General features: G+C 42.0%; 1 protein-coding gene across 3 annotated transcripts in view; it reads left to right on the top strand.

Annotated features, from left to right (window-relative positions):
• MLH1 (mutL homolog 1) overlaps positions 1–25,761 on the top strand; it is a 172,050-nt gene extending 146,289 nt beyond the window's left edge. For all 3 annotated transcript variants that reach the window (XM_077491745.1, XM_077491746.1, XM_077491747.1), the window contains 4 exons: positions 6,685–6,846; positions 14,745–14,837; positions 21,874–21,981; positions 25,456–25,761. In XM_077491745.1, coding sequence (XP_077347871.1) covers positions 6,685–6,846; positions 14,745–14,837; positions 21,874–21,981; positions 25,456–25,623 — 531 coding nt within the window. In that variant the 3' untranslated portion in view covers positions 25,624–25,761. The remainder of the gene's footprint in view (positions 1–6,684; positions 6,847–14,744; positions 14,838–21,873; positions 21,982–25,455) is intronic.
• Positions 25,762–26,303: the final 542 nt, after the last annotated feature.

Raw genomic sequence — 26,303 nt, 5'->3', positions numbered from 1 at the left:
GAACTTCCTATGGCGGGTGTTGGAGAAAGTAGGAATGGGCCCCACCTTTATAGGCTGGATTAAAAAGATGTATAATGCCCCTAGCGCCAGGGTAAGGGCCAATGGTAGGTACTCAGAAAAAATTGAAATGAGCAGAGGGACAAGGCAAGGTTGTCCCCTGTCCCCTCTGCTCTTTGCATTGGCCATAGAGCCATTAGCCATAGCTATTAGGGCCAACTCTGGGATTGAGGGATTTCAAAGAAGCGGAGAGAGACAGGAAAAGATTGCCTTATACGCAGATGATGTGTTATTGTTTTTGGGAGATACCGGACCATCTCTGACGCAGGCAGTAACTTTAGTAGAAGGTTTTGGAAACTTCTCAGGGCTGGCTATTAATTGGGAGAAATCTGAACTGCTTCGAGTCGACCCCCAGGATGCTGCAGTTCCGTACCCGGGGATAAGAGTAAGAGAGGTGGATGTACTGAAGTACCTCGGCATATACATGACATTGAACCCCGATCAATATATTAATAAAAATTTAATCCCTCTTCTGCATAAATTTAAGTGCAAATGCGACGTCTGGAGTAAACTTCCGCTTTCAGTTATGGGCCGCTGCAGCCTGATCAAGATGATCTGGCTGCCACAGCTGCTGTATGTTCTGCATAACGTGCCCGTATGGATATGCAAAAAATGGTTTAAGAAAGTAGACACCCTTTTTCGGGAACTTATTTGGAAAAAGGGTACGGCCCGGATACGACTCCAGACGTTGCAGATGCCAATAGATAGAGGAGGCCTGGCTGTTCCCCATCCTAGGAACTATTACCTGGCGGCGCAGATGCAGCACCTGGCAGGTCACGACTCGGAGCAAGGAAGAAAGCTAAAAGAAGGGATTAGAATGATAGGAGCCCCGCATGAGTTTATAGCTGAGGTCCTGGAGGCTGACTCTTTTCAGTATAGTAATTCGATAACTAAAATGATAGGTAAGGTTTGGAAAGCGGTGAAATTAAAAATGGGTTTCTTAGGGCTGTTAGAAACCACACCCCTATGGGGCAACAAAAACTTACCTGAAATATTTAGTATCGGTAAGATTAAATCTTGGGAAAGGAAGGGTATAACCAGACTGATCCACCTTTATGATGGAGGGGTCTTAAGGACATTCTTGGACTTAAAAAAAGTCTACGATATACCACAACACTCATTCTTTAGCTACGTGCAGATAAGACATGCTTTAGCAGCACAGTTTGGGGGAAAAATGCCACCGTGGGACAAAATACCTCCACTTCAGAAGTTGCTCACCTCAGATAGTGTAAAGGGGTCCATCTCAGGTATTTACAATCATTTAGGTATGAATTCTAATGATGAAATAGACCACCCGAATTTGAAGAGGAAATGGGAAGAGGACTTAGGAGAAATCTTAGACACGCAGTGGAGGAGAATAATGGAATTAGGGCCAGTGACCTCGCTCTCTCCTTCTCAAAAGATCTCACAATTGATGCTGGTGCACAGGGCTTATTATACCCCTAAAAGATTACGTCAGATGGGTAGAAGAACAGATGACAGATGTCCTAGATGTCGGGGACAGGGAGATCTCTTACACATGCTGTGGCGCTGCCCGAAGCTCTTTCCGTATTGGAGAGAAGTGATGGCGAGTATCAATAGGATCTTTAAGTTAGAATTGGGAATGGACCCGATCTTGTGCGTACTGGGATATAGGCAAGAGCCAAGAGAAGGGAAATATGTCACGGTGGCAGTGGTAAGATGCCTGTTTCAGGCACGCAGATTGATCGCGCAAAGATGGCAAGCTGATAGTGCCCCTACAGTAGGAGAATGGACCCAAAGTATTAATGAATTAGTTTGGAAAGAGAAGACTTTGTTCGTAAGGAGAGGAAATTATAGAGTATGGAAGGGAATATGGTCTCCATGGATAACCGAGATGGGATACCCAATAGACTAGAATGAATAGGAGACATAAGGGTAGCATATTGTTTATGTGCGAACGGGCGCAAGGGAGGGATGTGGAGGGGGGGGCGGTTTGGGATGGGCAGGGGTAGGGCGGGTAAGGGATAAAATTTAGGTAGATTGTTGTTGTCTAGATAGGCCTCAGGAAGGCGGGTAACTTTTTTGTCGGATATTGTAATAGCAATAGCAAAAAAAAAAAAAAAAAAAAAAACATTGAAAATAAGAATTATAACCCACGATGATGAGATATGATGCTGAGATAAAAATGAGAGGCAATATGATTGTGTCTCAAGCACAGGTCTTCTGACGTGGAAAAAAAATAAATAAAAATGTAGCAGATCCCCATTCAGTGCTCAGGACCCTCATATTAAGGTGCAAGGGGCAGGGGATCGGGAAGATCTTCCAAGAGATTTGGAAGATACTAATGTATACTTTTCCGAGGATCCTAAGGGAACAGCATCACAGGACAGGTTTCTTGTACACTCTTACTAAATTGGTTCCTTCAACCTTTTTGCTGACTGCAGCACAGGCTCTTGATGAACCCACCTCTGGTTTGGGATCATTAAAACCGCCCCCATCTGGGGAGGCGTTTTCCTATTCATTCATGGCTAAAAAAAGTTTATATTTTCTGAATGGGAACATCCGGATAAACAGTATTATCCTCCCAGAAAATTTTCTACACTATATCCTATGGAGGAAGATTTCTGTAAGGAATGGGGGGGTTCCAGCAATTGATGCTGCAGTCGCCTCAGTGAACAAGAGTCTCAAATGTCCGGTGGATAATGCGCTGATGTTAAAAGATCCAAAAGATAAAAAGTTGGAACTTCTTTCTAAAAGCAATATTCTTGCGGTTCTTGTGGCAATTGGTGTATCTCAGTCCATTAAGGAACAGTTTGTGGAGATGCCTAAGATTCTGCCTGATCAGCAGGCCCAGCAATCAGACACACTGTTTCACAGTAGATGCTATGAAAGATTCTATCACCCAAGCCTCATGGCTTATGCTAGGACTAGTGCATTCTTGCAGAGTTCTGTGGCTGAAAAATTGGTCAGCTGAAGCACCGTGTAAGAAACTCTTGGCCAGTTTCCCCTTTCATGGTGAACGGCTATTTGGGGATGATCTGGATAAATACATCCAAAGGATCTCTAATGGGAAAAGCTCTTTTTTACCAGTAAAGAAGAAGTTTAAACATTTCTCCTTTTAAGCGTGCTTCCTCACCTGTGCCAGAGGCATCAGCCTCTAGGCAGTCTCGACGGCCTCCACCGTCGGGTTCAAGGGGAAGACCCCAAAGGCAGCACCAGGGACAAAAGAGGTCTTGGGGCAGAAAGCCCACAAAACAGAATAATAAAGCCTCCTTATGAAGGGGCACCCCCGCTTGCTCCTGCAATTTTCAAATATCTGGCGGGAACAATGTCCACACGAATGGATGGCTTCCTCAATTTCTCTAGGTTACGAACTAGAGTTCCGAGAGTTTCCGTCTCCTCGTTTTCAAAGATCAAACGTTCCCAGGGATCCAGAGAAAAAGAAGTCTCTCTTTCTAGCTCTGGACCATCTCTTATCCCAGCTGGTGATATCAGAGGTTCCCTTGGAGGAACAGGGCACAGGTTTTTATTCAAACCTTTTCACGGTTCCAAAACCAAACAGAGAGGTAAGACCCATTCTAGATGTCAAGGATCTGAATCAGCACTTAAATATACAGTCCTTTTTGCATGGAATCAATCCGATGGGTTGTTTCCATCTTGCAAGGAGGGGAGTTTTAGGCATCGATCGATTATCAAGGATGCATATCTCCACGTGCCAATATTTCACGCTCACCACAAATTTCTATGCTTCGAGATAGAAAATCATCATCTTCAGTTTGTGGCCTTGCCATTCGGTCTAGCCACCGCAGCGCGGATGTTCTCAAAAATTCTGGCACCTCCTTTAGCCAGATTAAGGGCTCAGGACATAGCGGTCCTAGCCTATTTAGATGATCTACTTTTAATAGATCATTCAGTCTCTGGTCTAAATCAAAGTTTAATCACAGCTGTAAACTACCTAGAATCTTTGGGCTGGATACTCAACCTAGAAAAATCCTCCTTAAAACCATCAAAAAATTGCAGTACTTGGGGCTGGTCATAGATACCGTACAGAAAAAGCTATTCCTACCCCAGACAAGAATCAGTTCCATTATAGGACTAATTCAACTTGTCAAAGCAAAGAAAAATCCTTCCATTCGGCTGTGCATGAGATCGATAGGGAAAATGGTGGCCTCCTTCGAGGCCGTCCTTTACGTGCAGTTTCACTCAAGACTGCTACAAAACACCATTCTGTCGGTCTGGAACAAGAAGGTTCAGGCTTTGGATTTTCCAATATGCTTATCCCCGATGTACTTCAGAGCCTAAATTGGTGGTTGATATCCAGCAACCTCCAAAAGGGGAAATCCTTTCTGCCAGTATCCTGGAAAGTGGTGACAACGGATGCCAGCCTCCTAGGCTGGGAAGCAGTCCTGGAAGAGGATTCTGCCCAGGGGAGATGGTCCAAGTCAGAAAGGACCTTGCCCATCAACATTTTGGAGATTCGGGCAGTACGTATGGCCCTAGAGTCCTGGACTCTCAGGCTATGGGATTGTCCTGTCAGGATTCAATCCGACAATGCTACGGCTGTGGCTTACATCAATCACCAGGGGGGCACGAGAAGTCGTGCAGCTCAAAAAGAGGTGAATCATGTTCTAGCCTGGGCAGAAAACATTCCTTCCCTATCGGCGATTTTCATTCCAGAAATAGAAAATTGACAGGCGTACTACTTGAATCGCCGACATTTCTTTCCGGGGGAATGGTCTCTTCACCCCAACATCTTCCTAGCGATATGTCAGAGATGGGGTATTCCAGACGTGGACCTGTTCGTGTCCAGATTCAACAACAAAGGCGACAACTTTGTGTCAAGAACGAGGGATCCGCTAGCATGCGGAACAGGTGCATTAGTCTTCCCATGGGATCAGTTTTCACTGATCTATGCGTTTCCACCAGTTCTGCTACTTCCGCGCCTTCTCCGCAGGAACGAAAGGAGGTGATTCTGGTGGACCCAGCGTGGCCCAGAATATCTTGGTTTGCCGAGATCATAAAGATGGCGGTAGGAGTCCCTTGGACTCTGCCATTATGACCAGACCTTCTCACACAAGGTCCGGTATTCCATCCTACCTTACGGACACTAAATTTAAAGGTTTGACTATTGAAACCCACATTCTAAAGGACCATGGGTTATCCCCTTCAGTAGTGTCCACTTTGGTTAATGCCAGGAAGCCACCTTGCAGAATCATTTACTACAGAGTCTGGAAGGCATATGTTTCTTGGTGTGGAACCAGGGGTTGGCACCCCAGGAAGTATGTCGTATGTCGCCATTTTCCTGAAAATGGGATTAGAAATAAAACTGGCCCTGAGTACTATCAAGGCCAGATCTCGGCCTTGTCAGTGTTTTTTCAACGGTCTCTTGATTCTCACTCTCTCTGGTGCATAGTTTTATTCAGGGGGTAGCACAGATTAATCCCCCTTCGGATTTAAATTTGGTTTCATCGGCATTACCAAATCAGCCTTTTGAGTCTTTACGGGAAATTCCCTCGGTTCTTTTCACAAGAAAAATAATCTTTTTGGTTGCCATTTCTTCTGCTATTCTAACTCATCCCGAATTCCTCCCGAAAGTGGTGACAGATTTTCATTTAAACCAGGATATTATTCTACTTTCTTTCTTCCCAGAGCCTCAATCTAGGGAAGAGAAGGCACTATATTCCCTTGATGTAAGAGCGATCAGAGTCTATTTAAAAGCGACCGCTCAGGTTCGCAAAACAGATGTTTTGTTTGTGCTGCCAGAAGGTCCAAAAGGGGGACAGGCAGCATCAAAATCTACTATTTCCAAATGGATTTGTCAAGTGATTGTTCAAGCTTATGGCTTAGAAGAAGAAAATTCCTCCTCTTTCATGTTAAAGCACACTCAACCAGGGTGGTTTGTGCCTCTTGGGCGGTACTTTATCAGGCCTCTATGGCTCAGATCTGTAAGGCCGCAACTTGGTCTTCAGTTCATACATTTACCAGATTTATCAAATCGATGTTAAAGGTCATGAGGATATTGCCTTTGGGCGTAGTGTACTGCAGGCTGCAGTATGAGTCCTCTAGCCTCTTTTGCCCTACTTTTTTTGTTGTCTCCCTCCCTTCAATTGCCATTGCTATGAGACATCCCACATAGTAACTACTTTGGCTCTTTGTCCCCTGATGTATGAAAAGAAAACAGGATTTTTAAAACGGCTTACCTGTAAAATCCTTTTCTTTGATGTACATCAGGGGACACAGAGGTCCCTCCCTTCTTTGGAATACACTTGTATTGCTTGGCTACAAAACTGAGGTACTCCCAATAGTGGGAGGGGTTATATAGGGAATGCACTTCTGGTCTTATGGCATGCCAGTGTCCATCACCTAAAGGTGGCCTATTAACCCACATAGTAACTACTATGGTTCTGTGTCCCCTGATGTACATCAAAGAAAAGGATTTTACAGGTAAGCGGTTTTAAAAATCCTGTTTTTTCTCTTTTGGAATAAAGGTTTTGCATAAATATATAAAAGCTGGTCATTTAGGCACCCCTGTCAGTGTTAAATGGTTTGTTTCATCTTTGTAACTGATTCATTCTGCTGGAGAGTTTTTTTGTTTTTTTTCCCATGTAACAGAAAATTATCTGGTAAATAGAAAGGTTACTTGCTTATATATGTTTTATCTGCTAGGAATCTGCACCAATATATGATCTAGCAATGCTGGCCTTGGACAGTCCTGAGAGTGGGTGGACAGAAGAAGACGGTCCCAAAGAAGGTCTTGCTGAATACATTGTTCAATTTCTTCAGAAAAAGTCAGAAATGTTGAAAGATTACTTCTCCCTTGAAATTGAGGTGCGTAATACATAAGTCAGACATGTTAGCATGGAAATTTGGGCGCTGTCCATGCTGACTTTTTTTTTAATGGCACAGGCTCTATGGTTGTCATTTTTATCCTGACTTCACTATTTAGTGAATCACCAGTGACAATTGAAATTTACAACCTGCATTTGTGCATAGTGGTAATTTAAGGCTATTAGGCTTTCTTCTATCATACAGTGTTGTCAATGTGGTATTCTTACAGCTACAGAAAGCTGAATAGGATTATTTCTAGACCAATGAGCAGTGTACAGACAGCAAGGGAAAACCAAAAACTGTACAGAAAATAGTATTTTTAATCCTCTAGCTATGTAGAATGGACAGTGGGGTTGATATACTAAAACTGGAGAGTGCAAAATCTGGTGCAGCTCTGCATTGAAACCAATCAGCTTCCAGGTTTTATTGCCAGAGCTTAAGGCTCCATGCACACTGAAGCTCAAAAAAGCTTTTTCTGGACACCAGATTGCTGGCAGAAAATGCTGGTTGAAAAATGTGCTTTTAACAGCGTTTTGTACTAGCATTTATTAGCGTTAGAGTTTATGGGTGTTTTCACTAAAAATACACAGAGGACACTCCAAAAATCCCACAATGCATTGAAAAAATAGAATGCCGAACACTAATTAACGCGTGTTTATGAACGTTTATCTGCGTTTGTCGTTTTTTGGAGGTGAAAAACAGCAATTTGAACACGAATTTCTGGCGTTCAGAAAAAAGCCCATAAACGCCACTGCTCATTAAAGCTAAAAAACGTCCATGTGTGCATGGGCACATAGGCTAACATAGAGTGGAGTTTATGGGCTTTTAAAAAAAATGCCCAAACTCCAATAAACTGCAGTTTATGAGCTCCAGTGTGCATGGAGCCTAATTGAACAAACTAAAGTTAGAAGCTGATTGGCTACCATGCACAGCTGCACCAGATTCTGAGTGCTCCAGTTTTAGTAAATCAAACCCGGTGTGTGCTATTTGAGATCCTGAACAAATATTTTTGCTTACTTGCAGTATGTATTTTTCCCTGAAACTAGAATATATATTTCTCTTCTGTTCATCGGAGGACACCACTTTTCTTTAGATCATCACCAACATTATAGTGTTATCTGCAAGAGTAGGATGCCAGGTGCTCTAAAAAACAAAAGAAAGCCAAGGGGTTTTACAAACTTCTCTGAGAAATAATCAGTGAATTAAATCCTTGCGAGCAGCTATGGTGAATTTATCCATAAATATCCACTGAACAATTTAATGAATCGTTCACACACTACACACACTCGTATACATGTGCTATGTGAAATTGTAAAAGATGATCCATGACCCGCTTTGCCTTAAACACGGAAAAAAACATGAAACTAAAAATGTGCAATTATCCTTAGCGTATACAAAATTTTCCTCTGTGCTCATAAAAAACATTTAAATCAGTAGATGCCATTGATAAATGTGAGTAATGTTGTTTTTGAAAAGCTTTACAATAGCACAAGCAAAGGCATTTGCTTAAAGTCCTAAGCCATGAGCGTCTCCTCATACTGCTAGTCAGTTGTTGCAAAGAAGTTTCTACCTGGCTTATTCATAGGGAACTTCAAAGATGCTTGTGATATTAACCGCTTCGCGCCCGCCCTAGACGGCTACAGAGCGGACGCTAACTGCCGAGAGGCCATCCCTGGACGTCCTCCTCTTTACTTCCCCTCTGCGTGCCACCACGGGTGCGCATCGGGGAAGTTCTGTGCTGGCCGTGTCCCTCGGAAACAGCCAATCACAGATCGCTGTAAACGGCCAATCACATCGGCTGTTTACAGTGTGATCGGTGTGTCCAATGAGAGATGATCTCATATGTAAACATATGAGATTATCTCTCAGCGCCGCTCTCCCTTCTCACACACTGTCTGTGATCAACGGCTGCAGCGGCCGTAAGTAAAAAAAAAAAAAAAAAAGTGCCATCCTCGCCCAGTGCCCTCCTCCCCAGAGGCACCTGTCCCCAGTGCCACCTGTTAGTGCTATCTGTCCCCAGTGCCACCTGTTGTCAGTGCCATTTGTCCCCAGTGCCATCTGTCAGTACCACGTATCAGTGCCACCTGTCAGTGTCACGTGCCATCTGTTGTCAGTGTCACGTGTCATCAATGCCACTTATCAGTGCCATCTGTCATCAGTGTCACGTATCATTGGTGCTACGTATTAGGGCCATCTGTCATCAGTGCCACGCGTCATCGGTGCCACGTATTAGTGCCATCTGTCATCGGTGCCACGTATTAGTGCCACGTGTCATCAGTGCCGCGTATAAGTGCCATCTGTCATCAGTGCCACGTGTCATTGCCCTGGTGCTCCAGAGCCTTCAAAAGTGTAATGGGTAGTCAACAAGTTAGATGTGTAATTTATGCTCCTAGAACATGTGACGGCGCTCCCTGCATGTTGGGCCTCTCTATGTGGCCATGCTGTGAAAGTCTCACACATGTGGTATTGTAATACTCAGGAGGAATAGCAGAATTTTTTGGGGGGTGTCATTTGTGGTATACACATGCCATGTGAGAGAAATAACCTATTACAATGACAATTTTGTAGAAAAAAAACAATCGTAATTTTGCAAAGAATTGTGGGAAAGAATGACAACATCAAAAAGCTCACCATGCCTCTTACTAAATACCTTGGAATGTCTACTTTCCAAAAAGGGGTCATTTGGGGGGTATTTGTACTTTTCTGGCTTGTTCGGGTCGCAAGAAGTGAGATAGGCCACCAGTACATCAGATGTGATCAATTTTGTATGATTCGCTCCACAGCTTGTAGACTCTCTAACTTTCACAAGGACCAAATAATATCCACTAATTTGGGTTATGTTTACCAAAGATATGTAGCAGTATAAATAGTGGCCAAAATTTATGAAGAAAAATTTAATAATTTGCATCATTTTGTCACAGAAACAAAGAAATATGTGATTTTTTTTCAAAATTTTCGGTCTTTTTTTATTTAAAGCGCAAAAAATAAAAACCCCAGAGGTGATCAAATACCACCAAAAGAAAGCACTATTTGTGGGAAAAAAAGGACACAAAATTAATTTGGGTACAGTGTTACATGACTGAGTAATTGTCATTCAAAATGTGAGAGCACCGAAAGCTGAAAATTGGTCTGGGCAGGAAGGGTGTTTAAGTGCCCAGTAGGCGAGTGGTTAAACAACTTCACAAAAACAACATTTCTCACATTTTATCAAAAGATGATTGCGCAAGGCCAATGCTAGTGGGCATGAAGTATCTTTGCATTTTAGCATCTGATTCACCAAACCCAAACATTTCCCATTCTCTATGTATGAATGGAGACATCCAGGATTGATGTAGCAGGTTAAGAAGTTCTTTGTGAACCTTTATGATTTTGAACGGGTCTAGCCCTATGAAAGGGACACAGTCCTACGTAGACCATATTTAAAAGTGTGGTCCTATATCCCAGGCACATCTGGTGGAGGGAGCACAAGTGAAAGACGTTTGAGAGCACTATTTGTGGAAATCATAGTAGAGACACTCTTTTTATTTCAGCATATTTATGGACTTTATTGACTTTAGTTTTTTTAAATTCTTTATTTTAATATTTGGCATCTACTGATTTTAATGTTTTTTTTTTTTTTTTTTTTATGAGCACCTAGAGAATATATTGGATACTGTAGAGATAATTGCACATTTTGATCTCGTGTTTTGTGTTGATGGCGAAGCGTGGCACGGGCCATTCATTATAATTTCTCAAACCTCTCTACAGCTATAGAAAACTTCAATATTTGCCTAGTATCTAGGAGTTAGGACATACAAATTTCCTCCTGGAAATACCAAGATCCTTTGCAGCAGGTCACTGGCTGAGTGACAGGCTGGATTACATAGATAGTTGCAACCATCAAGTTCATGCAAATTTTGCTCCATGTCCGTTTGGCTTTAGCCTGTGTGTTTTTTGTCCTAGGGAGGCACACATGACCTGCCAAACTACTGCTTGGTCAGTGTTCCCTCAATATTAAAGTGTAGCACCATGGATCCAGGCAGCAGTGGTCTACAGTACCATGGCGGACAGCGAGTGTGGCAAATCATTGCTGAACTTAGCATTTCGTAATGTTTTGACCCATAATATTCCCCCCAATACTATATTTTATTTTTTACTAGTGGTTATATGGGTGCTCCTGGGCTCCTCATAGTGTGGAGTAACTGCTGGGCCTGGTGTTTGGCCAGTTTTCTTTTGGAGAATCTTCCCCTTTCATGTACTGCTGGGGCTGTGTGCTTTTTAGGCCCCTACCCCTTTAAGACTCATGCCTGTCAGGCCAGCATTTGCTGTGTGTTTTGCTCTAGTAGGAACCGCAGTGGCCATTTTCATTAAGGGCTTCTGCCCTAAGAGGAAAAGAAAACAGTGGGTGGGGCAGTCCTGCAGGTTTTTGTGGCCACTAAGTGTGTGGTCAGCATGACAGACTTTCTGCAAACTGCCTTGTTCCCAGGATTCATAAAGAACGTTGCATACTTAAAGTGATACTAAACTATTTCCTTATTCTCCAAAAATGATTCATACACATCCACTACTTAATGACTTTGTAATCTACTTTTCACTCATTTGTTTTGAAACAGTGCATATTAGTTGCATTCACCTGTACTGCTCTATGCACATAACACATCCCATTGTACATTGTACAGTCCTTAGTTCATTGTGGGAGCACAAGGGTGGCTATGTATATAGCCACCCTCTAACAAGAAATTGGATCACAACAGCAAATAAAAAGGAATTCAGAGATTTGAAGGAGGCTGAGAGCAATAAAAGGTAAGTTGTGTTCCACTCTAAAAAAAAAAAATCATGAATGTGCCTTTAAATGGCTATTGCTAGGGGGTCCCTCATAGTCTGCCTCCTTCAGTGCCTGGGCTCTTGACGTCCCTTCCCCTCGGTGCAGGAAGGGCTCAGCTCTGCCCCCTCCCTCTTGACAATCATCTGGGACACGTGACAGGTCTCAGATGATTGTGCAGCCAATCGCGGCACACGGCGCCACTTGTGCAGTGGGTGCCCGGCTGTGAAGCCACAGCCGGACGTCCACAGTTACAATGCTGGCCCCACCGAACGGAGGGGGAGATGAGCGGGGCTTCGATACACCCCCCCCCCCCCCCCCCCCCCATCGCTGGATCCTGGCACAGGTAAGTGTCCGATTATTAAAAGTCAGCAGTATTTGTAGCTGCTGACTTTTTTTTTTTTTTTTTTTTTTTTTTTTAAATGGGAACCCCTCTTTAAGATTTTTTTTGGATTTCTATAACAGAGTTTAGTTTCATTTTAAAAGAATAAAACGATCTCCACTCCTTTCCTGTCTGCTGGTGCTGGCAGACACTACAGTCCTAAAGGGCAACACTATCTTTACTCTAGTACTGGCCAGGTGGTCACCATCTGCTGAGGCCAGAATCATGGGCCCCTGGGCTGTGAGTCTACACCTGCTAGACACAGAATCCTGCATTGTGATGGATTATTGGCACTGAGGGGTTGATATGTCAAAGAGGAAGGGGGGAGAGGAGCTGCAGGGCAAGGATTTGCTTTTTTGTTTCAAGTGTGGTACAGCGATACAAGGGGAGCCATTTTGCAATACCAGTAAGCTGTGGTCTGCAGTATCAATCCTGTCCTTAGAAACCTCTCTCTGATCTTGCAGTTTCCCTTTATCTTACTCATTCATCCCTGGATTCCCTGACCACCGTGTGGGAAGGCTTTCATATTATGCTTGGATTGCTCTTGTGCATAGATATGACCATGTAAAAAATGTCTGCCTCATCCTCTCTCAGTGCACTCTAGTGATTTCAGGGAGTAATTTCGGGTGGCGGGCGAAGTCTCAGTGGCAAAGGAGGGGTCAGATTCAGAGTCTGCAGGGAGCAAAAATGAACAGCTCGCCTAAAGGGAAGGAGATGGTTTTAGTGATAACAGTCATTCAAGGAGTAGTTTTTGGGATGCACAAACTGAAGCTGTCTGCAAAAATTACCCTTGCCCCTCCCATTGTGGTGATTTTAATTAAGGAGGTGAAGCGGCCATCTCAACCCTTTAGTATGTCATGACACTTTTTCTATGCATTTTACCTTTGAGGAGAAGCTTATTAAATAGTGGGTGTCTGCCTGTAGAAGATTCTCCTTGTCCTGTTTAAACAAAGCTATGACCATTCTAGCAAAGGATACCCCTTTTATTTAAATATCCTACACATATGAAGGTGGAAGGAGTTTCTAGATCCATGGTCATAGTATCGATAACATGTCTGACTGTACCGTTTGTGACACAAATCCTAAAACAGTGGCCCTTGCTGACGAAGTCCTGTAGGACGTAACGCATACGGGGGAAGGAGCTATCTTGCGGACGTCACCCGCTGCCATCTCTGGATCTTCGGATCCTGTGTTTTTTATCTGTACCCTAGCTTATTTTTTTTTTTTATATGAAGTGCGATGGCGCCATCATGTTATGCCACTTGTGAATCTTTTACTATTAAATCATTTAACAGAGACCACTTAGAACGTGTCCCCTTGTTATTTCACAATTGCCCTGGATGTTCCGGGTCCACTGCTGTGCTATCCTATACCATCATCCCATTGTGGATACAAGTGTGTTTGACCTTCTGTTAATTTAGGGGTCCACCTTTTCTGGTAAGAGTATTTGTTTGCCAGTGGAGGGCTTGTCACCTAGAATCACCAGTGGATTGGAATTTCCATCTTCTCACGAGGGGTTTGATCTTCCGCTCTGGGACTTGTACTTCCTTTTACATTTATGGATGGACTTTTCTTTGTTTATATTGCACTGCACTCATTTTTCTATTCTGTTTACATAATTTTTTTGGTATACGGTTTATTTGAACTGGCAGCGTTGTCCTGCAAGCCTCCACATTTGAAGTGTCATAGGGATGATGATGGCCTGTGTCCAAGACATTCCTTTTTGCCAAAAATGGTGTTAGCCCTCCACCTGAATAAGGACACTGCTTCCTAAGGAAGTACTATGTTTGTTTTTGTTCTTTCAGTTTATTGAACTAGATGGACTTGTCGTTGTTTTTTTTTTCCTTTTGTTTTTTTCAACCTAACTGTTACTATGTAAGTGGCCCTACACTCACTGGATGTAATCAAGCCGATTATTGTGTACTTGAATGACACAGCCAGGTTTCATTGGACAGACACCCTGTTTCTTGGTTGTAGAGGGCCCATGTAAGGGCCTTGCATTGTCGACTGCTACAGTCTTATGTTGGATCCAGCAAACCATTGCACAGGCATATGCAAAGAACCACAATTTCTGGTAACAGCGCACTGTTAAGAGCCTGGTAAGGGGGGGTTAATTGCATCATAGACTGTCCACCATTGTACATCAGTTTCACAGGTCTGTAAGGTGGCCGCTTGTTTGTACGTTTTATACATTTACTGAATTTTACAAGATGGGTGTGGCAGCATCTGCCAATGCTAGTTTTTTTTTTTTTTTTCTTTTTTTTTAAATGGTGAACCTAGTGTCCTACACTTCCCAGTGGTGCTACACCCTGGTTTATTATCTAAAGCAGAGCTGTGCCATACAATGAATACAGAGAAAGGGATTTTATGGTTGGTAAAAAAATTCCTCCTTTTTATTGGTAGGATATTAACCATTGTTATATACATTTTAGTAGGTGTTTTTAAACCTGCCTGTGTCTGTTACAGATATGTATTATCCATAAAATTTATTCTACTTTCAGCTAAGCTGCATTTTAAACCAGCAAGTGCTTTTTATATATATATATATATATATATATATATATATATATATATATATATATATATATATATAACTGATTTATGCTTTGTCTATCTCAGCTGCCAGTTGGTATGTGTGCTTGCTGCTGTAAACTGATTGATTCATTCTGTAAAACATCTTTGTAAATGGCTGTGCAATATTTTTATCTATTGCAGGATGGGAATATTACGGGACTACCACTCTTACTAGACAACTACATTCCTCCCTTGGAAGGGTTACCAATGTTCATTTTGCGCTTGGCTACAGAGGTAAAAATATATATACACATGAAAGAAATAAAACATTTTTATTTGCTGGTCACAAAGCTGTTAAAGCGCAAATTGCACAGAACATGTTATATAAAATAATATCAATGACATGTACATTGCAAGTTCACAATGTTTAGGCATGAGGAGAAGCAAGAACACTAGAACAGTAGAGTACCTCAGTCAACTCACAAGACATTATAAAATGTTTAAAAAAAAAAAAACACAACATTACGTGTTTGTTTCTAGTTCAACTTCTTACACATTTGTAAAAGAAACACATTTCACAGACTGAACAAATTATGTTAATTCCAGGATGGCAAGGATGTGTGTTAGGTTGGTATTTAGACTGCAGTAAAGCCTCATGCACAATGCAGCTGCTTCTCCAGGTGTTTTAGCTCTTTTGAGCTTTTTTTTTCTCTACGTGTTACCTCTTCCCCTCCATGTTAGCCTATGTGTTCATGGCCAGGCACACTATATGCGGTTTCAGAAATTTAGTGGCAGGGCAGTTTGCAGGCAGAAAAAAAAAAAAATACAAAAGTTTCCATTTCCAATTTCTTCTGATTTTTTTCTGCCTGTAAACTACCCTGTCACTAAACTCCTGAAACTACATATAGTGTGCAATGGGCTGACATGGAGGGGAGGAGTTAATAACAGGCAGAAAAAAAAGCTCAAACGCCTTGAAGAGCAGCTGCTTTGAGCTGCATTGTACAACTGTGCAGTCATGTGCAGGCATTATGCCTTGAAATTGAAAAGCTCAAATTTCACAGAACATTAAATATTATGTCATCATTGATGACGTCACGTGTAAAACAAACATCACAGGTTCACAACAACCAACTTAAGTGCAGTACAGTTAAATAATGTTAGGCATGAGGAGGAGCAACTAGAACAGTACCTCAAAACTTTATTTTGTAAACATAAAAAAAAAAAAAAAGTGCTTGCTTCTAGTTCAACTTCTTACGAAACTCGTGACAGAAACTTTTCACAGAACAAAATTATTTTTTATGTTCATTCCAGGATGGCAAGGACTTAGTGGCAGTAAGGCCACATGCACAATACAGCTCAAAGTATCTGCTCCTACAGGCGTTTGAGCGCCCTCATTTTAAGCTTTTTGTTTGCCTGTTAACTCTATGTCTCCATATAAGGCTATGTGTCCCCATGCATGGATATGCACTGCGCACTATAGGTGATTTCACTTCAGGAATTTAGTGGCAGGGCAGTTAACAGGCAGATATTTTTTTTAATGGTCAACATGGAGGGGAGTTAACAGGCAGCGGAAACGCTAAAACCGCTCAAATGCCAGGTGGAGCAGTGGCTTTGAGCTGCAGCGTGCAACTGTGCATGATGCCTTACAGTTGGACAGTAACAGGCGGTAGATTACTTTTCCAATTCAAACGCAAATGGCAAGTTTTTTTTTTTTTAAGAAACAGAAGAATCTTTGCATGTTCAGTTAGAAGTCAGTTTCTGGTGTCAATCAGAATGTGTGACGCTGCACTGAACAATCTCTCACTTTCCACACTACTGCAAGGAGCTGAGAGATATTTTTGTGCCATTCGGCCAAGAGTGGGAAATTGAAGTTTGACTGCCCAATACCCAAGTGGTTTGTCTGAACGAGGCACAGTGACCTCTCCAAGATATGCTTCTAGTTGTATGGTAGCAGCTGTGGGAGCACTGTTCTCAAATGTAGATGAATAAGCAATTTCTTGGAAAACACTGTCCACACTGGTACCTGGCTGTTGGTCAGTGTAAGGCCTTTTGGCAGCTGGTTTCTCAAGCACCTTAGGTGTAGCTGCCTGTAGTACCTGTACAGAGATTTTTTTATTTGCAGCAGGAACATATCTTTGGCCTGCCTGCATCTGCGTTTGAGAAGAACTGATCCTTATACCTAGAAGAAGAAAAAAAACAAGACATTAGACAACGTCATGCAAGCAAAGCAACGACTGTGGAAGCTTGCTGTGGGGGCACTTCTAGAAGGAAAGGTGACGGCGGGGGACCCGGCAAAAAGAGTTGTCGGGGTTGCTCTGTGCAAAACCATTACACAGAGGCAGAGTAGGTAAGTTTACATGTGTTTGTCATTTTGTTATCGATTTTGTTTTGTGTTTTTATGAAGGTGATATTTACAGTGTTATCACTTGCATTTAAAAAAACTTTTTTAATGCAAGTGAAAACACTGTAAATATCACCTTCATAAAAAACAAAATCAATAATTATTCAAATAAAAACAATGCAAAATAGCAGCCAACAATACATAACTGATTACCTTGGATCGAGTAAGGTAGCTATGCAGTAAAGTGGATTTTGCACCATGTCAGAGAAGCGTTTCTGCAAAGCACCGAGCAATATGTTCTTCATCGTTTTAACACCATGGTCCTCATCCACTTCTTTTGATAATAATCGCTGTAGCACAGTGACTGCAGGAATTACATCCCAGGCAAACAAATCCAAACAACTCACATGGCGAGTCAATTCTTCAAAGGGAGCCAAGATGTTGATCATCTTCTCCATGAGATTCCACTGATTTGCAGTGATTGTTGCAGGCAGCTCATGTTCTGACATATACTCCAATGGACAGTTTTTCTCTATCAGAGACTGCATGCAAAAGTGCTGTTCCAGCGAGTCTGAACATGTTGTTAAAGTCTTTTAATGGGTTGACCAAGCTGGATCTGAAAATCTTGCAGGCAAGAATATGCCAGGTTTGAATGTTTAAAGTGGCCAACTATTTTGTGCCCAACTCCCACAGCCTCCGTAATGCTGTGCTGTGATAAAAGCCCCTCTGAGACAGCCAGCTGCAGTATATGTGACACACATGAAAGACTCTGAAGACCAGCATCTTGTACACCTTTTATCATATTTCTGCCATTATCACAAACTACCACATGGACAGAACATTTGGGAATCGCCCAAGTGTCAAGCATTTCTTCAAGTATGCTCCTTAAAGCTTGGCTTGTGTGAGAGCCTTAAAATTTATTTGCGTGCAGCATGACTTGGTGCAGAGTGAAATTGGCATCAATCCACTGTGCAGTTAAGCTAATTACAGAAACGGGACTCGCACTACTGCTCTAAATGTCCGTGGTGAAACTGATAGCCTTTATGTCCTCCTGCAGCATGTTGGTAATGTGTTTTTTCACTGTGTTGTGTAATTGTGGCAAGATGACATCTGTGACATGATGGCGGTTGGGAATTTCGTACTTTGGCTCCAAAACATTTCTAAGTCACCAAAAACCCACATTGTCAACTATTGATAGTCGCTGATCATCAAGAACGATGAATTGGGTAACTGCCTCAGATATTTTTAAGGCCCTTGGGTTATCCATGGAAAATTTTTCATATCTGGCAAGGGTTACTGCAGTGTTGGCTGCTGAGTGCAAGAGCTAGTGACAGCTGTAAATTCTCCATGCCCAGTCTTCCTTCCTTCCTTTCATTTTTAGGTGTTTTATGAGATTACTGGTATTATAAGAACTAACTTTTGAACAGCCTCTTGATATTTTTTGCAGAACAAAATTTGCAGTCTGCAATGCGTTGATTGGTCATTAATTTTAAAAAAACTTCCAGACCGCTGACATTTTGCTGGCAGTGGCATCCGTTTGCATTGCACTTAAAGCCAAAAAATAAATAAGTTTCCCTACCTTAAGGGGGAAAAATGTTTTTTTTGACACTTACTATTATTTTTCAAGATAATGAAGCTGCTCAATCCACTGCTTGTTGTTCGTTTTTCCTGCTGCATCCAGCATCTTGGTATGGCCATGTAAACCAGCGGGGAACATGAAATCCATCTGTCGGGTACGATCGGTATTGTAACGGTCGGTAACTCTACAATACAAAAAGCAGAGGATGTTCTCCGAAAGACACATGCAGGAAAATGTTAGGCAAGAGACAATGTGGGACAATGATGTAACAGCACTCATCGGCCGCCATGTGGGACATGTTAGGAAAGAGAGATAATGTGGGACAATGTATCAGCACTTACCAGCCACCATGTGGGATATGTAAGAAGATAGCAACAGAACAGACAATGTGGGACAATAATAGCACTCACTGGCTGCCATACGGAGACATGGTGTTAGGATGCTCGCCATGTGGGGCAGCCATGTAGCACTAGCAACAGACATCTCATATGGGATGTAACAGTACTCACCGCCATGTGGAGAGGCCGCAACCTTATCTGCTCCTGAGATCTGCCCAAGCTGACGTCACTTCCGGTATCGCTTTCTGGTATAGCAGCATTTTCACGAGTACAGATACTCCTAAAAATGCCTAGCATTGGCACCAGTATCGGTGCACCCCTAATAAATAAATATAAATAAAAGCATGTTCCAGGCAACCTTTGTTCTTTTCCAGACGGTGAATCATTTATTGGGTCCAAGCTACAAATGGCAAGTCCAAGAGTATATACAAAATGCAATGTTCAGAAGCCCTATAAGTCCCTTGAGAATACTAGGTTCTTCTTCTGTTCATGACATTGACAAGAAAATATATACAGTATTTCACAAAAGTGAGTACACCCCTCACATTTTTGTAAATATTTTATTCTAGATTTTCATGTGACAAAATTGAAGAAATTAGACTTTGCTACAATGTAAAGTAGTGAGTGGCCAGCTTGTATAACAGTGTAAATTTGCTGTCCCCTCAAAATAACTCAACACACAGCCATTAATGTCTAAACCATTGACAACAAAAGTGAGTACACCCCTAAGTGAAAACATTTCCATATTGGGCCCAAAGTGTCAATATTTTGTGTGGCCACGATTATTTTCCAGCCCTGCCTTAACCATCTTGGGCATGGAGTTCACCAGAGCTTCACAGGTTGCCATTGGAGTCCTCTTTCCCTGCTCCATGACTACATCACGGAGCTGGTGGATATTAGAGACCTTGCGTTCCTTCCATTTGAGGATGCTCAATAGGGTTTAGGTCTGAAGACATGCTTGGCTAGTCCATCATCTTTACCCTCAGCTTCTTTAGCAAGGCAGTGGTCATCTTGGAGGTGTGTTTGGGGTTGTTATCATGTTGGAATACTGCCCTGTGGCCCAGTCTCCGAAGGGAGGGGATCATGCTCTGCTTCAGTATGTCACAGTACATGTTGGCATTCATGGTTCCCTCAATGAATCATGACTCCCCAGTGCCAGCAGCACTCATGCATCCCCAGACTATGACACTCCCACCACCATGCTTGACTGTAGGCAAGACACACTTGTCTTTGTACTCCTCACCTGGTTGTCACCACACACACTGAGTGGTGTACTCACTTTTGTTGCCAGCAGTTTAGACATTAATGGCTGTGTGTTGTTATTATCTCTGATCACTGTATTGGTGTCACTAGTGAGGTCAGTGTCAGTTAGCATCCCTCCCAGTCAGTGCCAATTAGCTCTAGATTGCCTACCACACTATCACAGCCATGGTATAAGTTGCTGATCACCACCATTAAAAGTATAGTGTCTGTACAGATCAGTAGTGTATTATTGTCCCCAATAGTATAGTGTCCCAAAAAACACTCTGGTTTTTAACAAAGACATGTACCGGAATACATTTGGGCCTACATTTTTGAAGAAATTTGATTTTATTGGATAGGTTTCATATAAAAGTAGAATATTTTTTTTCTTTCAAAATTTTAGTTCTGTTTGTTTAAGAAAAAATAAGAAACCCAGTGGTGATCAAATATCACTAAAAGAAAGCTCTACTTGTGTGAAAAAATGATATAAATGTCATTTCTGTACAGTGTTGCATGATCGAGCAATTGCCAGTTAAAGTAACATTGGGGGTTATTTACTAAAGGAAAATCCACTTTGCACTGACTTGGAAGTGCAGTCGCTGTAGATCTGAGGGGGACATGCAAGGAAAATAAAAAAACAGTATTTTAGCTTGCATATGATTGGATGATAAAATCAGCAGAGCTTCCACTAATTTCAGATCTACCCCTTAGATTTAGAGCGACTGCACTTCCAAGTGCACTTTCAGTGCAAAGTGGTTTTGCCTTTCGTAAATAACCTCCATAGTGTTAAATCGCTAAAAATTACCCAGGTCATGAAGGGGACAAAACCTTCTGGAGTTGAAGTGGTAAACTTTTAAATGGCCATTCTGCACCACCAAACTGAAAGTTGGTAGCCACATATTACTAGAGAAATATATAAAAAAGCGTAATCCAGCGCTCCCTATATAGTGAGATACGACAGTCCTATTATTAAATATAGTAAATAGTGATGTGGCTAAACCAAATAAATGTGATAGACAAAAACTCTGAAAAGCGACAAAGAAAATACTAAGTCGCCTTACAGAGTGCTAAACTCCTTAGTTGCTACAATGTACATGTGTCATACCAAATATTAACAATGTGATAATAAGCCGTGATATTCATACAGTGCCAGAAGTAACACCAATAAATCGCTTTAAAAAAATCACATGAAAAACTAGTAAATAAAAGTAAATCAAAATTAGTAAATTGGCTGCATCGTAGAGTGGTGAGAGCAAGGAGTTGGATACTACTACAGCTGGGAGATCTGCCCCCTGAGCACATCAGGTGTATCCTAATGGATCCAGGAGCGAGATACCCTTGGATGATCTATAACAGCTGAATATCGGATGTTTAGGATTATAACATCATCTGGGCAGCAACCCTCCTCACATGCGTAATACCCCTGCAGAGGTTACTGCAGCTGGTGAGTGGGGAACCACAACTGGGGGGGGGCGCGCACCGAAAGTCACCTGGATATTTCCCTTTTTATATATATATATATATATATATATAGATATATATATATATATATATATATATATATATATATATATATATATATATTTACATTCTAGTCCCTTTGGGGGGACCTAGCAGGGTAGGCTGCATACCTATTGCCCTTTTTTTGCCTAAGCGCGGTTGTTTTTATATATACATATTACTAGAGGCTTGTTAGGAATGCAGACCAGTAGACCGTGTGATCATATGGTGGTCGTACTTGTGAAATGCATAAAACTATCATAATTGTTAATATACAGATGAAAAATAGCCTGTACTGTACATTTTACAACTTTTTTTTTTCCTTTGCAGATAAACTGGGATGATGAAAAGGAATGCTTTGAAAGTTTTAGTAAGGAATGCTCAATGTTTTTCTCTCTCAGGAAGCAGTATGTATTAGAGGAGTCTTCTAGTCCTGAGGTATGTATGTTTTTATTTCTGGTCCTACACAATGCTGTGTTTGATTTTATTTCAATAAAATTATTGGAATTATTGATAGTCCTAAGCTATGCATTAACCACTTCCCATCTGGGCCAATTCTGGCAAGTCCCTCCTACATGTAAAAACCATCTTTTTTTTTTTCTAGAAAATTATTCGCAACCCCTGAACATTTATATATGTTTTTTTTAGCCCTCGGGAGACAAAATGTCGGTTGTTGCAACTTTTTATGTCACACTGTATTTGTACAGTGATTTTACTAACATGTTTTTTTGGGGGGGGGCAGACTGTTTCATGAATCAGAAAATAACAAAACGGTAACCTTAGCCCAATATTTTTGTATAATGTGAAAGATGTTACGCTGAGTAAATAGATACCCAACATGTCACGTTTCAAAATTGCGCACACTTATGGAATGGCGCCAGACTTTGGTACTCTCCATAGGCAACGCTTTAAAAAAATTTTTTTACAGGTTACCTGTTTAAAGTTAGAGGAGGTCTTGGGCTAGAATTGTTGCTCTTGCTCTAATACACGCAATGATACCTCACATGTGTGATTTGAATGCCTGCTTACATATGTGGGCGTGACTTGCATATGCTTTCGCTTCTTTGTGTGAGCACGCAGGGACAGGTTGCTTTGCTTTACTTTTTTTAATTCAATTTTATTTTACACTTTCTCTTTAAATTTTTATTTATTTTTTGATCATTTTTATTCCTATTTCAAGGAATGTACACGTCCCTTGTAATAGTGCATGACAGGTTCTCTTTATGGAGATATCTGGGGTCTAAAAGATCCCACATCTCTCCTCCAGGCTGAAAAGACCGAGATCAAAAAAAAAAAGATAAACTGTCTCAGCCTTTCCCACCGTGTCCCCGGCATTGTTGACATCCGCTGGCCCGTACGTGACATCATCAACGACACGCTCGGACCTTCTCAACTTCCAGTGGTGACCATTCGTTCTCCAGCTTGCCGATCGCAGGAGCAAGCTGGTAGAAGCATCGGAGGGCAGCGGGATTGAGAGGATAGCCCCCCCCCCCCCGTCACCTGTAAGAACGATCAAGTGGCTGAACTGGCCCTATGATTGTTCTTACAGTGCAGGGAATAACCGGCCAAAAAAGATGATATCTGGATGATGGCTGTAGCTGCAGATATCCTCCCCCTCAAAGTCCAGGACGTCATATGATGTACCTTGGGAGGGAAGTGGTTAAATGTGAAGTTTAGTTAAATTTTTTTTTTTTGTATACTGCACCAGGTACATAACTTACAATCACTTCACTGGGTATATGCAAGTGTCCATTAAAACGTGTGCAATTGTTTTTGTGACCTTGGCTTTGACCAATGTGCTCTACAAAGTCTCTGGACATGCAGAACGGAAAATTGTGTTTGGTTTCTTTATTTTCTAATGAATTCCAAATTTACATAACAATTTGAGTTCTGTGTGAAGAATAGCTGGTTGATAAGTAGCGGCTTAGGAAGCCGGCCGCCTTGTTCTTAACAACCAATGACTCATTAGCTGTCAGCGGGTTTCCCCACTGACAAGCTGAATGTAAACAAAAGAATGCTGACAATGAAAAATAAATAGAAAAAAAATAGCATGGGGTCCTTCCCCAGAATCCATACCAGATCTTTATCCGAGCATGAAGTCTGGCAGGTCAGGAAAGGTGGCGGGGGGGACAAGCGAGCCCCCCCCCCCTTCTCCTGAACCATACCAGGCCACTTGCCCTGCAGGTGCTTTGTGCAGAACACCATGTCAATAAAAGAATTCTGCATCATTTTAGGCTGATATATATTCTTCTACATACTTTTGGTAAAAAAAAAAAAATTGCAATAGTGCATATTTGTTGGTTTGCGCAAAAATTATTGCATCTACAAATTATGGGATAAATTATGGCATTTTTATTATTTATTTATTTTTTACTAGTAATGTCGGTGATCTGCGATTTTTAGTGGTATTGCAACAGATCGGACAAATTTTTGGGACCATTGCAAGTAGTTGTATAAAATGCACTGATTACTGTATAAATGTCACTGGCAGTCAAGGGGTTAAATGTGTCTTCCTCAGTGTGTTCTAACTGTATGGGGATAGGACTGAGTAGGAGAGGATACCTATCGCTATTCCTGCTTACTAGGAACAAACATGTATCCTCTTCTCTGAAAGCAATCGCGAACGCAGGCCACGTGTATCGGGTCCCCCGCCGTGCAGCGCATGCCCTCTGGTGGCCAAAAGGGGAAGAGCGTACCCATATGGGATTTCGCCCAGGAGAGCCGTTCTGCCGCAGTATATCTGCATGAGCCGGTCAGGAACTGGTTAAGCTAAAGCATTTAAACAACTTGTTGGTGTATACATGGTTAAAGCGGAGGTCCACCCTAAAGTGGACCTTCCGCTCATCGGAACCCTCCCCCCCTCCGGCGACACAATTGGCACCTTTCAGGGAGGAGGGGGGTGCAGGTACCTGTACAGCACAGGTATCTGCACCCACTTCCGGGATAGCTCTCTGCGGAAAGGGGCGTACATTACACCCCTTTCCGAAGGTCCCCCGCTGCCTGCTGGGAAACACATGGATCCCAGAGGCAGCGGGTCCATTCTTATTGCGCAGCGCGACTCGCGCATGCGCAGTAGGGAACCGGGAAATGAAGCCGAAAGGCTCCACTTCCTGATTCCCATACCCAAGATGGCGGCAGCACCCGAGAGACGATCGAGAGATCTGCTTCCGGTGCCGACATCGCAGGCACGCTGGACAGGTAAGTGTCACTATTTTAAAAGTCAGCAGCTGCAGTATTTGTAGCTGCTGGCTTTAAAAAAAAAACGCGGACTCCCGCTTTAATAAAAGCTAATTCCCCCGTCGGGAACTGACGTTTTAGGTGCAAACCAGGCTCACTCACAGCGCCTGACGTGTCTGCTTTTCAACCATGGGGAGTGGTTAGCGATGGGGATCAGGACATCAAACTTTGTATTTCAGCAATGGGCATGTTTAATCTGCGTATATGAAACAGCTGATGATGTATGTTTACATGTTTGGAGAATGGAAGTATGGATTTCATTCTTTACCATTGTGCTTGGCCTGTACATGACATTTTAAAAGCAGACGTCTGCATCTGAGAGAAATTTAGGGTGTATCTGCAGTTATACCTTAATCATACAGCTAATACAATGGGGTTGATTTACTAAAGGCAAATATGCTGTGCACTGCAGTTGCTCCAGAGCTTAGTAAATGAGGAGGACCGTCACTTGGCAAAGATTACCCAGTCACATGCAAGGAGAATAAAAAAAAAAACAGCATTTTTGCTTGCATATGATTGGATGATGAAAGTCAGCAGAGCCTCCCCTCCTTTACTAGATCTAATGCAACTGCACTTGTATATTTGCCTTTAGTAAATCAATCCTAATAGCTCGTTTTTGATGAGGAAATGACATGGTGTGACCAATTTCCTAATCTGTAAGTGTATTTTCTACAGGATAAAGATTTGGCACAAGACGCACCTTCCTGGAGATGGACAACTGAACATGTCTTGTACAAAGCCTTCAGGACACACCTGCAGCCTCCAAAATCATTTTCAGAAGATGGATGTATTTTGCAGCTTGCTAACCTTCCAGACTTATATAAAGTGTTTGAAAGATGTTAATGCACTGAGCTCTGCAGAAAGTGATGAATTACTGGGCTATATATTTCTTTGACTTTTTTTTTTCATTGTATAGTTTGTATATATCTAATAACTAATACTGATGAGATTAAATAAAGTGAAACTATGTCTTCTAAAAAATTGGATATTTCACTTCAGTGTAATACATTATTACAGCTTCTTAAGAAATATTTCAAAATGGTTAGTTAAATAATCACCCTCCTCAAAAGCAAAACCATTACAAATGATCATCGATCACGAATGTCACACTGTGATCCTTAGAAAAGAAGCCAAAGTGTAAGTTCATTGTACCAGGTGGCATAGTTAGGCATCAGACCACTAATTCAACTTACACTTTGGCTTTTATTATGGTGAGCATCTCCCTTCCTTTTGTAAGGATCCAAGTGTGATGTACTTGGAGCGGCTAGTGACCACTGGGAGCCTGCACCTAGCGTCGGGGGAACAGAGGGGTAATATGCCTGTAACGGAAACAAAGCAGCTTCTAATACATTGATCATGTATGGATATGTCTTCCCGGTTTCAAATATCAGTTAATCAAAGTTTAGCGCATTCTAAAAGGAACCAAAAGTAGGAGAGAGAGACTGTGAGGCAGAAATTAAAAGAATAAGAGAGTTGGGAGATCTATAGAGGGTTCTAGAAAGGAGTGTTAAGGTAGGTGAGGG

This window comes from Lithobates pipiens, unplaced genomic scaffold (assembly GCF_037356315.1).
Source record: "Lithobates pipiens isolate NorthernLeopardFrog02 unplaced genomic scaffold, aLitPip1_a1.2 Scaffold_19, whole genome shotgun sequence".
NCBI lineage: Eukaryota > Metazoa > Chordata > Amphibia > Anura > Ranidae > Lithobates > Lithobates pipiens.
Note: the sequence above shows the minus strand (reverse complement) of the source record. Positions and strands in the feature narration are given on the sequence as shown.